Raw genomic sequence first — 17,451 nt, 5'->3', positions numbered from 1 at the left:
CTATATTGGAATAGCATTTTGTGTATATTGAATCCAGGGAACTTTTGAATACATGAACTCTGTATGAATGAATGTCTTCTACGGATACATTATTATTAAAAACACTACTTCTATCACTGTAGAATAGATCTCTGGGTGATTTTTGGCTTGATCATATGGGAGATGGTGATCCTTCAGATAGTGGCCTCAAACTGTTCAGCTATTGCAAGTTTGAATACTCTACCATGTGAAGGAACTGCATGTTAGGAGGAACATTGGATTAGGCTAGGCTTTGCCTGATGTGCTGGCTTTTCATTGCCAGAGTTGTCAGTCTGTTGGATTTCATACCTGACCTGCAGCAGAAGGTCCCAGGGCAGGTGGCAACAATATAGACGTGCTAGATTAAAATCAATTGAAACAATTCAATTCTTGATGTGGGGGATTCATTTGTGGGATTAGCCCATCTTCCCATTGTACAAAGTTGTGCCTTTCCCCCTTAGATGTGCAGGTCAGAGTCTTAGTCCTGCTGGGTCTTTTAATTTTTGATACCAACCTTTGGAGACTGAGCCAGTTACAAATCTAAATATGAACTTTTTAACTGATAGGCTTCTGGAATAGAATATAACCAAACACATGGAAGTTAGCTGGGTCCATTGTCAGCTGCTGCTTTGTAAAGCCCTAAAAGTGTGAGAGAGACAAAGCTGGATTAGTCTGTGTGGCTTGAATACTTGTATTACTTTAAACCTGACAGAACAAGAGAGGTTAAAAGGATAACTACCTTTTTTAAAAAACAAGAAAACCAATCGCAACTGACTAATATTTGCATTTTCTTATCTTCTTTAGGATCACAAAGATGAAATAACTTCTGTAACATTTAATTGGAATGATTGCTATATCGCTTCGGGGTCTATGAGCGGTGAAATTATCCTGCATAGTCTTACTACAAATTTATCCAGCACTCCATTTGGCTTTGGCAGCAGTCAGGTAAAGTGTCTGTGGAATGTGGTTCCAATGGTGCCATTGCAGTGTCTCATACAAGTGATGGTTGGGTCTAACCATTTGCAATTAGATTTATAACTAATTGTCTCTCCACCAGATAATTGTTCTGTACCCCCAATAACTTCCATACTTGGGCTGCAATCCTATGCACACTTACCTGGTAGTAAAACTTTCCCCGCCGAGTAACAATGCATAGCATTTGGCTGTTGGCATTTCAGGAAGCCCATGCTAAACTTGTGTATTGAACTTGAGCTGCCCACCCCCACCCCCCAACCTTCCACTTCTGCAGTATACTGTACAAGCAGTTCCTCTATCCCTGACGTAGAACCTTTGTCCATGCTACACAGTGGATTGCTGTGGAACTGGGTCTTTTCATGTGGCACAACCTCTTGATCATCTCCTGCACATCTGATTGAACTTATGTGTCATGGCAAAGTGGGTTATCGGAGTTGGGATAGACTTGCAAGTCCTTGCAAGGAAGTAGGACTTTAAGGGTGAAACCTTTATTCCTATTCTTGATTTTAAAAATAAATAAGTAAATAAATTTACTTACATCCTGTTCTTTCCCATTGGTTCAGAACAGCTTATAGCAGTGTTAATATCTGAGATTTTAAAACTCAAGTAACTATTAATGTGAACATGGGCCTGGTTGCATTTCTCCTTGCTGTCTCCTTGAATAGTTTTATTGCTGGCACAGCTTGGTCATAGCCACATTTCAGTGCTGATGTTGAAAAGCTATAAAAATATATATTTTTTAATGAATGTGCTTGGGTTTTCTTATTAGAATTTCTAGCAGGTTGGACAAGTTAAGTGTCACACATACTGAGGGTTGCAAATGGTAGCATTGTATTCATTGGAAGCAAAAGCCAACTTTTCAAAAGCTCTGTTTTTGATTCATTGTTATCATCCATCAGTTATATTGATGCAAACTTCTTCTTAATAGTCAGTTTGCTCTTTTTTAAAAAGCCACCTCGTTGCAGAGCTAATAAAGTTGTCATAGCTGTGCTTTATGTGTGGCTTATTTGGGAAACTCTCTCTGACAGTTATTGATGGACAACGTGCTGTGGGTTAAAGACCAAAGCAATGAAAGCGGGGGGTGGGGGTGGGTGGGTGGAGGAGGAGGAGGAGGATCTGAGCTGCAGTGATAAGATGCTGAAAACCTTACAGCTGAGTTGCATTGACTGTTATTTCCTGCTATTTACTTTGCCATTTGTAGCTTTTCACTACATGCTGCTGAGGAAAGATTGGGTTGCTCTTTAAACCTTGAGGAATATTAATGTAAAATATAGGGAGCAATGTAATTTACAGTGAAGTCGGATAGGTTTATGGTAGAATAGCAAAACAGGGTTTAAATATTGCCTATTACATAAACCATATAGCACTAATGAAAACAATGCAATCCTTTATTTGTATGGGATAATGTCAGAAGCATTAAAATATCTCATTTCTTTCTGACTACCACCTATTTACACATTTCTTTTCCTGAGTGAGTTATTTTACTTAACTGTCATGTGGGACAAAAGAAAGAGAGAGGCAAATGCTTCCCCCCTGGCCCTAATTCAAGAGAGGGCCTGTTCTAAATATTGTTTAAACAGACTTCTTAAACAGGCATTCTCTTTTTCTCACATCTATTTTGGAAGTTTAAATACCTGATAGTCATCACCTGGCTTGGTTGGTACATGTTTCTTTGTTAGTCCTTCATGGGGATGTAGAGAAGCTGCAGCAGATTTCTCAAAGATGCATATTTTCCTAGCTACAAAGACCACATCAAAGGGGCTTGTGGGAGAGGAGTGAGGAAAGGCAAATAAAAGTTTTCTTATTATTGCCTATATGCCTGTGCCTTTTGCGTGTTGCATTGTTTTAAAATGTATATTCAGAGCATGCTAAAAGCCTAATACATTAAGGAACCCATAAGGATTGTTTTTGAAAGTAGATTGTCATGGATTTGAAATTAGGACAGTTATTTAAAGTCTTAACAGTAACAAAGAATGCACTCAACTTAAAGCCCATTATTCCATCAATTTCAGGTCTAAAGTATCTTGTTGAATCACAGCTCCACTCTTGAAAACTCTTAATGGTTGAGACTTAAAAAGCTTGGCACTTTGTCAGGATTCAAGTTTCTATTGTTACTGCAAAAATGCCGAGCTTGGAAAAGTTGTTAAATTTTAATTGCATGTCACTCCAGTGAGGCCTGGATGGCAGACTTGCTGACTAAACATCTGAAATGGCTGTTCTTGTAATAAAGATGTATCAGTGCTGATGCTCACTTATAAAGGGTTTCTAGGTGTTACTTTTTCTGTTTCTCACTACTAGATACCATGTCAAATTCAATCTCTTTTGTGGTGGGGGGCTGCACTGCAGGAGCACTTCATAGAGCTGAATCAAAATTGGGGGCTGATTTTTCCACAAATACTTTTGTGCTCGCCCCATTTTTTATATATATTTTTATGACTGCTCCTGCTGCAAAGACAGTCACTCGCTGTTTTGTTGTAATGTGCTGAAACTGCCACTGTACCACAAAATGAGCAGCAGGGGTGTGCTGTTTTCCCCCTCCAGTTCCCTGCTCCCCCAATAGATTAGGCTTTATTGCCAGATTTCACCTACGGTAACTGGGTGTTAAGGATGGCAAAGACCTAAAAGTTGTGTAAGTAAGTGATGATATTGCTGCATTTGAAGGTAAGGCTAGTACTAGGATTCCAGTGATGCAGCCTCTTGCCAACTAATTAGCAAAGAGTTTTTTTTTTTAAAAAAATGTACACAAGTACTGTAGTTTAAATGTATGCATTGGCAAAGCATGCCATCACTTTTAACATATGCAAATGTGTTTTCTTTCTTTTTCAGCCCATTCGGCACTTGAAATATTCCCCCTTTAAGAAAGCATTATTGGGTAGCGTTTCCGACAGTGGGGCTGTAACTCTGTGGGATGTCAACAGTCAAGCCCCATATCATAACTTCGAAAGTGCTCATAAAGCTCCAGCCTATGAAATCTGTTTTTCTCCCATCAGTGAGCTGCTACTTGTAACTGTAGGTCTGGATAAAAGAATCATTCTCTATGACACCACAAGTAAAAAGTATGTATACCTTTGTCAGAATATTATCTGTTGACCGAATTCTGTGTGCTTTTCAGTGGTATAAAAAGGAATTTATGGCATACTATTATATATTTTGTGAAGCACTGCTGATCAGCAAACAAATAAAAATAAAGCCAGTCTACTGAGGCTTGATTTGGTCTCCTTTTAATTGATTGAGGCAACTGGAACATTTAGCATTTCTTCACAAAAATGGTTAGGTGTGGAACTTTTAACGTGCCACAAGGTTTGGTTTTGTGAAAGTAATATTTGGAGTGTGCTTCTTAATGGTGGAAAGCAATTTGTGTGTGGTTGTCTTAGTTACTGAATTGAGTGTATTAAAACTGATGGAGTCCTTCTGCTTGACTTGAAAGCTTTCTTATTTGGTACACACACCTTTCATGAGAGGTGTCTAAAATTGAGACATTTTGACATTTTAATGGTTGTAGTTTGCAAAAGTCTCTTTATTGCATCTGCAGAGCCAGTATATGAGCCACAGGGAAAATGCCAAAACCCACTGTTGAGCAATACCTTTAGTAGGACCAACCAAAGTTTGCAAATAAGGGAGCAAGCTCTCAAGATCTCCAGAATTCTTCATTGGGCTGGATGTACTCATTGCGGGTATTCCTTCTGCCTTCCTTGGCCTGCCAGAGTTGGGCATCCAAAGCAGAGGGAGCCCTGAGTCCTCCAAATAACAAGAGGACGCTTGAAAGGGGGACAGTCCCACAGGGAGCTGTTTGACACTGGCAGTTTCCTTCCTACGTACACACTTGAATTCTTGTCATGTTTGAGGAAAGGGGACATCCATTAGCAGCTGGGAATGTGTGTATCTGCTTGAAGAATGTAGTTTTATGTATTGTATTAACTTAAACATAACATTGGGAAATAAGCAGAACTAAAATTACAGTGTGGTATAATAGTGTCGGCTTTGGGTTTAAGTCTTAGCTTAGCCGTGAAGCCCACTGAGTAATATTGGGCCAGACACTACCTTTTAGTCTAACCTGGCCAAAAGCTAAGTGAAGAGTTAATGAAAAATAACTATTATTTTGGAAACTGTAAATAAAATTGTGGCTGTCCTTTCTCCCCCCCCCCCCCTTCTCGGGTGTTCAACATGTTTCTTCGTCACAAAAAAGGCAGCTAAAGACTTTAGTAGCAGAATCTCCTCTAACTGCAGTAGAATTCATGCCTGAAGGAACTTCCTTGGTGGTTGGATCTTCTCGTGGAAAGATATACCATTATGACCTAAGAAAACTGTCCGCACCTGTGAAATCAGTCAGTGCTCACAAAACCTCTGTGAAATGCATAACACTACAGTGCTCTAACAACTTTTCAAGGGTAAATGTCTTGTGCTTTTAGTGTATAAGTGTAGGTTAAAACGGAAATAAAATGTGCCTAATTATGATCAATATATGCCAAAGCACACAAGATGGCATGTTTGTGCTAAGCCCTGTATCACTTTTCCATTGTAATTGTAGTTAGAATTGTATACAACTGACCCTTTTTTCAAAGCTTGATGGCTCTGTGTACTTAACACACATCTATTTGAGTGCTCTATTTGCCCCCCCCTGCTCCCAATACAGTGGACCCTCCAGCTATGAACTTAATTTGTTCCGGGGGTCCGTCCGCAACCTGAAAAGTCCGTATCCAGAGGTGCTGCTTCTGTGTAGAATCACAAATTAAGTGATAGAGCGCTTCTGCGCAGACTGCTTCTGTGCATGCAGAAGTATACATTTCTGGGTTTGCCGTGTTCGCAACCCAAAGTTTACGTATCCGGAGGGATACATAAGTAGAGGTACAACTGTATTATAAATGGTGTCTGCTATTTTTGGGATTAGAGTCCTATCGGAAGCAGTATTAGAAGAAAGTTGTAACTTAGTACTTGACTGTCCTTTTCCCCTTCAGAGTAGAGCACTTCTGACTAACTTATTTCTGTTTCAGTCTAGCCTTAAGTCATCCTTGACTAAGCAGGCCTGCAAAAGATCTGATATCAAAACAACAAGCAATACTGGAGGGATTCAGAATGCTGGCATGATCAAAAACGTTACTCCTAACATGCCTGCCACGTTCCTGTCCCCATCCTTGCCAACAGCTGAAGTTAAAGGAGCTGATGCCATTCAGGATAAATCTGGTAAAAAGATGCCAGCACTTGTGAGAATCATGAAGGAGGGAAATACGAAAATACCAATTGTTGCCATTTTAAGAATTGCTTAATTGGTCCTTTATTTTATTTCTTTATTTACAGTATTTATTGGGTGGTATACATTTTTTAAAAAAGCAAATTCTTAAAATTTAAAAATGCAATATAGGGAAAATTAAAACCAAGTTATAATAATATTGGAATAAACCCAGCAACAGAGAAAACAGGAGCACCCAAAGTCTAAAGCTGAGCTCCCCAGTGTGGCATATGTGGGTACATTCAGCCACCCTGTTTGGTGCCTGCAAAGGCCTCCTGCTCCTCCAAATGTTTAAATTTTTTTTTGGGGGGGAAAGGGTTGTTTGGATCATGGCACCTGCTCTTTTGGTCTATTTTGTTTGTTTCGGGGTTGGAGTGGAGAGATTTTAAACACTGCCAGTTTTTCTTCTGTGAAAAGGGCATTTTGAAGTATCCACAATAGTGTTCTAGATCTCTAAAAAGTGCCCCCAGGCCCAAAATGTTGCGGACCAAAGTACTGAGAAAATAAAGTCTTCACCTGGTGCCAAAAAGAAGCTCAACACTGTGACCTGAGGTTCAGCGCCGAGGGCCTTCTAGCGGTTCCCTCACTGCGAGAAGCGAAGTTACAGGGAACCAGGCAGAGGGCCTTGTCAGTAGTGGCACCCGCCCTGTGGAGTGTCCTCCCATCAGATGTCAAGGAAATGAACAACTATCTGACTTTTAGAAGACATCTGAAGGCAGCCCTATTTATGGAAGTTTTTAATGTTTGCAGTCTTATTCTGTATTTAATGTTCTGTTGGTAGCTGCCCAGAATGGCTGGGGAAACTCAGCCAGATGGGCGGGGTATAATAATAATAATAATAATAATTATTATTATTATTATTATTATTATTACCACCACCTATGTAGAGGATATTCCGCAACTGGGGTGCCAGTCATACTATTATTCTCCTTTATTTAAGATACTTACAGTAGCCACCCACTTCCTCTCATTTGGTGGGGTGCATTCAGAGAAGGGTCTCTTAGGGTCCAGGCAGGCATATATGGTTGGAGAAGATCATCTAAGCAACCTGGCTCCATTCCCATACCCAGGTATTGGCTCAGCACACCCACTGCCTCACCTGAAAAGGAGTTGAAAAGGAGAGAGAAAACTGCATGTTGTACACCTGTTGGTGATGCCTCAGTCCTCACCTCTGGATTTTCTATTTGAGTCATTTACTTTGGATGTTAAATAGCATGGTGATAAAAATATCCCCGTGGAGCCCATAGCATAATTGCCAATGGGTACAGCAATATCCTGCCCCCTCTAGCACCACTTTTTGGAATCCGCTATCCAGGTATCAGTAGAACCACTGTGAGACGGTATCTCCAACACTGAGCCAGACAGCTTTTTCAGAAGGATGCCATGGTTGATAACACTGAAAGCCACTGAGGGGGCCAAGAGGACCAGGGTTATACTCTTCCTATCCGTCTCTTGGCAGAGTTCATCCCAAAGGGCACCCAGAATACAGATTTGGAAAGCTCAAACCATGTGTTCATTCATCGTTGCTAGCGACTGACTTAATTTTTTCCCCAGACCACTGCACAAGTGACTGAAATAAAGATGAAGAACGTGATTCTAGATCTTAACTATTTTATAAAAACATTAAAAAATATCTGTATGTTGTGATCCTTTTCGGTACATATAAAACATTCAATTAAGTGTGATGCTTTCTCACTAAGCTCAAGCTGACAGCTTAATCTGTCTTGATGAATGGAGTTCATACCTGTTCACCTCCTTGTGGAAATGTGAGTGGGAGTTCTGTCAAGCACTTTGGGTGCCAAATTGAAGTAAAGCTATCTTTATTGCTAGGTAATGCTAGCATTAAAGCTTAAGGCGGAATCCTCTTATCGCAGTTTTGGAGGATAGGGTGCTGCTGAGTAATTTTATTGTCCACACAGTTAATGTGATAAAACAACAGGTTTTGTTGTACCTTAGTGTGTTTGCTAGACCTGTTGTCAGAGGCTTATTGATAATGGCAGTAGCTTTTACTTCCTTCCAAATCCTTGACATCTTCCCTCAGAACCAAATTCTATTGGTTCCTATGGGACTTGTTTCCAGTTTATTTATTGGCAGCCTTCTACGTTTCTAAAGCTTCTTTTAGGGTGCTTAAATACCCTGGCTGAACTATATTAAACTTGTCTTGTTCTTCCTGTAGGACTCTTCTATGCATAAACATTTATGTTGCTTATGGAATTGGAAAGTGCTGGTGTCTAATAGATTTTGTGAAGAAAGCTTAATTTGTCATTTAAAATGACTCTCTTATTCAGGATAATGGATGTGTTCCTCTTCTAGGATTCCCACGCAGCTGCAGTTTGGATGTAATTCCTTCCAAAGAAATTGATCATGGGAATACTTCTAATCCAGCTGATGATTTGGGGAGAAATAGTTTAGGTGACTTGTTCTCTCCACTTCGAGATGGTAAGTTGACATTGGAAAAAGATTGTATAGATACATGTGCTGGAAAGGACTCCATCCTATTACATCCTGCAGTTAAGACCCTTAATGCTTGCAGTCATGCCCATCGTATATAGAGCATATGCTATTAAAATAAAATAAAATATTATAGCCAAATTAATAAGGTGCCTCTTTAGATAGTGGTCAGTCATAATCCCCAAACCATGCCTACTGTATTAAAAACTTAAGCAGTAATTGTTTACTGTTTGAACAAAAGATCAGGTAGAGCTGTTACTCAGATTCTACCTGTATAGGATTTCCCTCCCTTTTTACAGTCAGTATTTATTGCTTTGTCCTATAGATGTTGCAGTTTGTAAAACAAGTGAAGATGTTCCCGGAAAGAGTGATGGTAAGCACTTACTGTAGTACATTTTTAGTATCTCTTGAGGGCCCAGCCTGACACTAAATTGGTTTAATGCTACAGGAAATCAGAATAAGTAGCAATAAATGAAGGTGAGTAAAAACAAACTGGGGCGTGGGATGTAATATTTGCTACACTGTGCATGCTAAACCTGTGTTCAGGAAACATTCTTGGTTGAAACAGTACAAATATATAATCCTTTAAAATATAAAGTGGTATGGAAATGAAACAAATAAAATAATAAAAAATACACAAGTGTCTGACTTTGCTTTTCATTCTAGGTATGGATTTTCAACCTTACCTTTCCAGTCTGGATTTTCTTTCCCAGTTCAGCACTGCATTGCCTGTAAGAAAAAATCCAGTAGGATCTGGCCCACAAGTAATGCATTCTAGTCCACTTAATATATTTGTTGGCTCTCCTATCAAAGAGGATGATGAGAATCCAGATGTTGATGCTAAGAAAACTAATCATGGAAGACAAGAGTCCAGAGAACATTTCAAACAGGTAATGCTGTAATTCTAATTGCCTGTGACTTGAGCTGTCCGCCTTGCATTTTTGTTTGTTGTTTCTGCTTTTTGCTGCGTAGAAACATGCATATGTTGGATAGTAGTGCCTTCTAGGCATGGGCTGTTTGCTTCCTAACCATAGTCATGAGATTAGGAGCACCGTAATGCATGCACATCCCCCCACCCCCTTTCAGTTTTGGGGTGTTAGGAGAGGGATAGTGCTTCTCGCAGGGGACACGTCATGCTTCTTCTGGGGTAGTTTATCTACCTTTGGTCTCCACTCTGCACTCAGCTCTCACCTGTGACTCCTAGAAGCTGCAGCTTGGGGTGGATTGAGATAATAAGCTTTCTCCCATCTTTAAACAGCTTTTGTTGTTGCTAGATAGTGCTGATTTTGATTGTCCCAAAGGGCCCAGCACATGACTGAGTGTACTACTTATCAGGCAAGAAATGTTTATATTTGTGGGGCTGTGTTGGCTTTCACATTTATTTTCCCCCTTCTGTACAAAGTTGAGTTCCTCCAGCTCTGAGTTTACAAGTATGAATACCTCCCCGTTGGCCAACATAATCAGGAGTCCTGATCCCCGAGAGAGGCTTATTAAGAACCTCCAGGCACAACTGACCTATGAATCGCCAGTGAACGGTCCTACCTCAGCAAGTAGGTCTAAATCTCACCTTTCTGTTATGGAGCACAATCAACTGGCTAATGACTTGGCATCCTGGGTGAATGTAATGGGAGTGCAACAGTCTCTAAATATTTTTTGAATATATAAAATTTATGATGTACTACTGAATAAAAATGTAGCATAATCTAATGTTTCTGTCTTTGTGCACATGGTGTACTCTGCCAATTAGTTTGCGTAATTTTCCGGGATGGTCTTCAATCACTCCAGCACTTCAATCACATTTCCAGTCATGCGCCTGCTTTTAAATTCTTAAATCCCAGCACTTATGAACAGTCAAGAACGTAACGTTTTCATTTCATAAATATAGGTGGTGATTAGAAATAATGTGACTTGTGTGCTGTGGTGTGCCCATCTTGCCTGTTTATATATTAGTTGTCTGTATCTTTTTGGGTCCCCTTTTCTTGCCCCAAGTTAAAATGAAATGCTCATACTTTACTTTGCGTAGCTTCAAAGATAACTTCTTCGGTTACTGCTGGAGTTGCCAATTCGCTATCGGAAAAAATAGCAGACACTCTTGGAAGCAGCAGATTGAATGCACCTTTATCATCCGTTCAAATTAATTTCATTCAGAATATGATACAAGAAACTCTGGATAACTTCAGGTAAGTTGAGTTGTATCGACACTTTGACTATAGTTATCAGTTTATAAAGCCTGAGCAAAATAATAATTTTAGCGGAGCCCGACAATGAGGTGTTGCAGTGTATCTCTGGAGTGTGTGGGTTACTTGTGGCTGAGGGTGTGTGTGTGAAGAAACAGAAGATACATCAAAGGCACTAATCTCAGCTCTAGCTTGGGTCTGTCTTAAGGAACGTCTTCTTTATGAATATTTAAAAGTGTGTCCAGTTCCCACGCAAGTCAATAGAGCATGAGCTTCATGCAGTCAAGTACTAGATTTGGCCAGGGATGAGGTTTGAGAGGATAAGGTGACCTTTGCTGCAACCTGAGAGGTATGGGAGAATTTTGGCAGACTCTGAACCAGCCTCTCCCTTCCTCTGACCTGCAGTATTAACTCTGGGCTGCATTGCAAGCCTGCCTCAAATATGCTGTTTTGACAACAACCCTGTGGTGAATATGAATGCTCCAAATTACTGGCTTCATTCTTCATAGTCTGTGGGTGGCATGGGCCTCTGCAACTCCGACTTAAAAAAGAAAAGGTTAGCAGGGTGCTATAAAATTGGCTGGCATTTCAGCATCAAATCAGAAATAGATCAAATTAATATACCTACCAAATATACACTTCAGCATTCTTTCTGCCCCAGGAAAACTAATTGTCTTTGAGTGATTTTAAGAAAGCAGTGGGGTTAGCTCTGGATTTGTGTCTTAAGTGCTTCTCTTGTCATTGTGACGTTCTATGACATCACTATATCTTTTCTTAGCCTTGTTACTTGTTTATGAGCAAAAACCCCACCACATTTCAGTGTGCTGTTGTAGTACAACTCAATCAGGAAGTAATCAAACTTTTGTATGAATTAATTCAAGAAGTTGGTATGTTAATTCACAAAGCCCCTGGAGTGTGCTGCTCTTGCACATTTTAAACAGCCAGAAAATGGCTTAGATTCTCTTCATCTCGAGTAAATACAATCTGCCACAGAGCAACAGTTTACAGGTGCATCTGTAGGCACATATCATGAAGCTTTTATTGTAAATGAAGAATGTTTGTTGGAATCTGTTCCAATGTGCATCTGGAGCAATTACATTTTCCCAATTTATAATAAAATAAATTTTATAGCAAAAAACACTCAGTGTGCTTCATTTCCTGGAATCTGAAATAGTACATTTTCAGTATTGGTTGACTAATACTTACTTGGGTTGTCATCAGATTTCTCCTTTTCTGTTCTTATTATTAGCCTTGTTTAGCTTTTGCTTATAGCAGAGCATTCTGCTTGCACCTGGTGTTGTGAAACTGGCCATTGCCTCTTGGCTGGAAGGAGTGACTTGTAAAAAAAAGCAAAGGGAGGAGGGGGTTCTAGTACTTTGTTCTTCACTTCCAAAGTTTGTCTCTATTCCATTTACCATAGTCTATAGCAAACAGAAAGGGATGCAGGTGACGCTGTGGTCTAAACCACTGAGCCTCTTGGGCTTGCCAATCAGAAGGTCAGCGGTTCAAATCCTCGCGACTCTCAGTCTCAGCTCCTGCCAAACTAGCAGTTCTAAAGCACGCCAAAAAGTGCAAGTAGATAGATAGGTACCACTCTGGCAGGAAGGTAAATGGTATTTCTGTGTGCTGCTCTGGTTTCGGTGTTCCATTGCACCAGAAGCGGCTTAGTCATGCTGGCCACATGACCCAGAAAAACTGTCTGCGGACAAACGCTGGCTCCCTCGGCCTGTAAAGCAAAATGAGTGCCGCAACCCCAGAGTCGTCTGCGACTGGACTTAACTGTCAGGGGTCCTTTACCTTTTTATAGCAAACAGAGTCTATGGCATTACTGAGTGGTAATCCAAACCCCTGATCTGTTATGCTGGAAGGCATTTAAGTTGATGGTGCCCCTCTGCCTAGCCATGGAGGTTCTGTGTGCTCCCATGTAAATTGTGGGTGGATGGAAGTTACTAGTGGCAGCTGGTGCATATCTCTGAAATGGGGTGTTTCGGGGCAGGATGGGAGTAGAGCTGAGCTACTCAAGAATCTACTGGCTATCAAGCCAGTCTAGCTACTGGCAAGCTGTGGCACTGAGTCCAATATGGGCCTCTCTACTGCACCAGACCATAGCTGGTGCATCAAAAATAATAAAATATCAGATATTTCAACTGTGCCCTTAACCTTAGATGATTAGATGACCCTTGGGGTCACTTTGAACTCTATAATTCTGTGATCCTATGACTCATTAAGAACCCAGTACAGTGGTACCTTCGGTTACAGACGCCTCAGGTTACAGACTCCGCTAACCCAGAAGTAGTTCCTCGGGTTAAGAACTTTACTTCAGGATGAGAACAGAAAAGGCGCGGTGGAGGTGCAGCTGCAGCAGGAAGCCCCATTAGCTAAAGTGCTACCTCAGGTTAAGAACAGTTTCAGGTTAAGAACGGACCTCCAGAACGAATACCTGTGGTACCACTGTACTGGAAATTAATTGGTGCGAAGGTGCTATGCTTTCCCTAATGTCATCTTAGTTCTTGTGGGCCCCAATAAAGATATGGATTATCACTGAATTTCGATGTTTAGTCTTGCCCTGAAAATCACCTTTAATTTAAGAACCAAAGAGAAATGGGTAAACTTGCGAACAGGAATTGAAGGTGCATGGTATTTGTTCCTTCAGGGAAGCCTGCCATCGTGACATTGTGAATTTGCAAGTGGAGATGATCAAACAATTTCACGTGCAGCTGGTATGTATAAAATATATACAGAAATGTGCAGATGTTTTAAAAGCATTTCAGCTGAAAACCCTACTCTGGATTGCTTGTTCATTTTAAGATCCTAGAAACAGCAATGAGATTATTGAGAACCTTGGTTTGCTAGGTTTGGAATACTATAATTTTTGCTAAGTGACACTGCAAACTAACTTGCAATCTGTTGTTTCTTAAAAGCTGGGCACAGAATAGTACTGTCTGATGAGTGTAATATCACATACTTGGGGTGGAAGGGAAACTAGATTGCTTTGCTGAGAAAGAAGTGCTTGAGACAGACTTCCTACATTCTTGGTGATTGACTTCAAATTTTCAAAGGGGATGGATGGGTGGATATCTTTCTGTGGAAAAATTACAGTGGCCCAGTTTGCATGTCACAATAAGCCATAGTCTGAAAAAGATTGTTTACCATGTACACTGCTCAGTTGCACCCACCCTTTGCCAATGTGAGACACAAACCAGAGAATGTTCCTTCTTGTAGTTTGGAGAGAGAGAACCCATGAGCACTTGTTCACATGTAATGCTAAGCCAGCCACTCTGGGAGGTTTTGCCAAAGCGGGGGGGGGGGGACGGACAAGGTGGGTGCAGTTGAGTAGCGTATATGAGCATACTGCTCAATCACAGTAAACCAGAGTTTATTTCAGCCTGTGGCTTGCTATGGCATGTGAACTGGGGCCAATATCTTCTGACCACCTTGATTCCAACATTAGTATTCTATATAAAAATGCATAGTCGGGTTTGAAAATCTGTTTCTCTAGTAATGCAATGTTCTGTTCTTTTCCCCTCTAGAATGAAATGCATGCCTTACTTGAAAGATATTCTGTAAACGACGGCTTAGTAGCTGAAATTGAGAGATTACGTGAGGAAAATAAAAGATTGCAAGCCCACTTCTAAAAAGTCTGTGTTCATGCAAGGAAAATGAGTTGAATTTTTTTTATTGTGCTATGGCACACTGATGTCATATGTCTGACACTTAAGTAGTATGTGTAAACTCAGTGTTTTTCCCAGCACTAAAGAACCGTATTTTAAAATAGAAAAGGCAATAGTTAACTGATTAATACAAAAATATGCACTAATAATGTTTATATCAAAGGGTTTTTATGGAAAACTTGAAATACATTGGTTATAAAGAGAGGCTTAACAAGAGTATTAATCAATTTTAGCTATAAACAAAGTGCCTTTTTATAAAGGGAAACTAAATAGGAAATGTATTTTGTATAAGAATTGCTTTGTTCTGATAAATTTATTATGCATTTCAGTTATTTTTTTTTGCAATGAAGACTTCTATGACAATGTCTTGGTTTTGTTTCCTTTGGCTAGAAAAAACATAAATGTTTCACATGCAGTTTTTATTGTATATTCTCTTTTGCTACTGACTTTTTCCTATAAATGTTACTTTGTAGGTGTAGGATGCAATCTTAGATTTTTGTTACAACTGAGTTGCATATTTACATAATTTTATGGCATACTGATAATTTGTTCCGACTGAATAAACAATTTGTAAAGTTGCATAAACATCCTTGACTAATACCAGTCCTCTGTTTCTGACTTTCAGCTTGGTCCTCAAGCTCTCATTTTAGCACAGGTCCAGTGAAGTCCTAAGAGTCATGAGAACATCTGTCATTTTACCCAGTCTGCAGTTGTGGTTGGAAAGATATATTTACCATTGTATGACTAGTCAAGAGCTGAAAATCAAAATCATATTCCTATTTGACTCAAACTCTCTTGGCATACTTTTATCTGGCTTCATTTTACCATTTTTGCATTGTAAATTGAGTGCTTACTTTGTGGTTCACATGCAGCCTGTTCAGACAGTAGGCAAACTAATTTTTAAAATGAAAAGTTGTTGCCCTGTGCCATGACAACATTTTGAACAGTCTTTGAAGCTAAGACTGCAGTCACGCCAGCCTTCATTGAAGTAAGTCCCTTTGAGCTTAATGAGACTGACTTCTAGGTAGACATGTCTATAGAATTGCACTGTAAGATTATCATGAACATCTCAAGTTGACCACAAAACTTGGCTTGTCTTCAGAGAATTATCATTAAGGAACAGCCTTAAGCATTTCAACCCAGTTTTTGCTTTGGGAAGGGCTTTAGATTGGGTGGAGGGAATGACCAACCCTTGCAGCCTGGCTTTCTCATCATTGCTGTTCTCTGATGCCATAATTTCTTAGAAGCCCAAAATCTATATTAACAATATCAATAGTGTAATTGTTATGCACATAGTTGCCTTGGGAGGATCTACCCTTAAAGGTAAACAAGTCTACTTGGTAATTTGATGTTCACTAGGACTTACTTCACCCCATTTTTTTAGGATTTCAGGAAGTATGTTGAGGATCATAGCTTCTGCTCTGCTCTTTTTATTTATAAATACTGTGTTATGAAGGACATTATGAAACTTGACAACATCCAATAACTTCTGCTGACCATCATGGTCACTCAGTTGTTTGTGAAAGAGGAAGGTGCACTAAATGAAGCTAGCGATGTGTTTCTTGTATGTGTACAGCTAACTGACACAAGATCTCTCTGCCCACGTTTGGGAGATTCCCCTCTCCCATAGCAGCCCAATATGATGCAGGCCCTATAGTTCAAGAGACCTCCCAGTCCCTAAAAAGCATTTTTCCAGGGGTGCAGAGAGGAGCAAAAGAGAAAAGGTGCCTTCCACTTGTGCTACCGCAAGCTTACTTTTTAAGGTGCCATGCTTTTGTTTTCATGGTAGCAGACTTGACCCTGAGTACTTCCCTGGAATTTTGGAGAAAAGAAACTTTTTGACCCCAGTGTTGGATGTTCCTTATATTTAGAGGTAACCTTTGACTGTGCAGACTTCCCTTGTTTTCCTACTACGTCATGAAACTATGCAGCAATCATCCAGACCTCAGGGGAGTAATACAGGATTGATGTTCCTAAAACTGAAATTGCCGATGACTATATGCAATCATACCTATGGGAATTACTGTCGAAAGTAAAGCATTTAAGTGCATGATTCAGCTGCAGCTTTGTACAGAAAGAATGCATACTGTTTTGGCAGAGATATAAAACTTTGAGATAGCACACGTCAAAATAGTACTTGTCTTCATTTGCCCTCATTTTAGTATGTAAAGCATTTTAAAACAAAATAAAAAAATTCCTTCCAGTAGCACCTTAAAGACCAACTAAGTTAGTTCTTGGTATGAGCTTTCGTGTGCATGCACACTTCTTCAGTAGCACCTTAAAGACCAACTAAGTTAGTTCTTGGTATGAGCTTTCGTGTGCATGCACACTTCTTCAGATACACTGTATCTGAAGAAGTGTGCATGCACACGAAAGCTCATACCAAGAACTAACTTAGTTGGTCTTTAAGGTGCAACTGGAAGGAATTTTTTTATTTTGTTTTGACTATGGCAGACCAACACGGCTACCTACCTGTAACTGGAAGCATTTTAAAGTTTGATGCAAGAGAATTTGTAAGATATACTACTTTGCTTTTGCATGCTGCATAGATCAAAATCAATGGGACATTAAAATGCTAATATGTAGACATAAAATCGAGAAATACCCTTATAGGGGGAGAAACATTGAGTACTTTTAGTTTTAAAACTTTCACAGGAGCACATTAAATGCTTTTGTTTTGGTTTTATGTGTTAAACCTTTGACTTTAGGTGCAATAACATCGAGAATTTAAAATTAAAGCATATATTTCTGTGTTCAATTACATGCCTCACCTTTGGCTTGTTATAATTTTCTTTTTCTCTATAATTGGGACATGGAGGTGCTTTTTTGTTCTCATAAACTCTTACGGAAAACTTGGGCTTCACCAGTGGATTTCTTCTTGCATCTCTCTTACAATGCTGATATGCTTCTAGGTTAACCGCTCAGAAGGCAG

General features: G+C 39.8%; 1 protein-coding gene across 2 annotated transcripts in view; it reads left to right on the top strand.

Annotated features, from left to right (window-relative positions):
• Positions 1 to 16,650, top strand: part of NEDD1 (NEDD1 gamma-tubulin ring complex targeting factor) — a 29,440-nt gene extending 12,790 nt beyond the window's left edge. For both annotated transcript variants that reach the window (XM_081878251.1, XM_081878250.1), the window contains 11 exons: positions 823 to 963; positions 3,820 to 4,049; positions 5,180 to 5,381; positions 5,985 to 6,174; positions 8,534 to 8,659; positions 8,997 to 9,044; positions 9,338 to 9,561; positions 10,074 to 10,221; positions 10,695 to 10,851; positions 13,502 to 13,568; positions 14,379 to 16,650. In XM_081878251.1, coding sequence (XP_081734377.1) covers positions 823 to 963; positions 3,820 to 4,049; positions 5,180 to 5,381; positions 5,985 to 6,174; positions 8,534 to 8,659; positions 8,997 to 9,044; positions 9,338 to 9,561; positions 10,074 to 10,221; positions 10,695 to 10,851; positions 13,502 to 13,568; positions 14,379 to 14,483 — 1,638 coding nt within the window. In that variant the 3' untranslated portion in view covers positions 14,484 to 16,650. The remainder of the gene's footprint in view (positions 1 to 822; positions 964 to 3,819; positions 4,050 to 5,179; positions 5,382 to 5,984; positions 6,175 to 8,533; positions 8,660 to 8,996; positions 9,045 to 9,337; positions 9,562 to 10,073; positions 10,222 to 10,694; positions 10,852 to 13,501; positions 13,569 to 14,378) is intronic.
• The last annotated feature ends 801 nt before the right edge of the window (positions 16,651 to 17,451 follow it).

The sequence above is a fragment of the Podarcis erhardii genome (genome assembly GCF_964252035.2).
Source record: "Podarcis erhardii genome assembly, chromosome: 10".
Taxonomy (NCBI): domain Eukaryota; kingdom Metazoa; phylum Chordata; class Lepidosauria; order Squamata; family Lacertidae; genus Podarcis; species Podarcis erhardii.
Note: the sequence above shows the minus strand (reverse complement) of the source record. Positions and strands in the feature narration are given on the sequence as shown.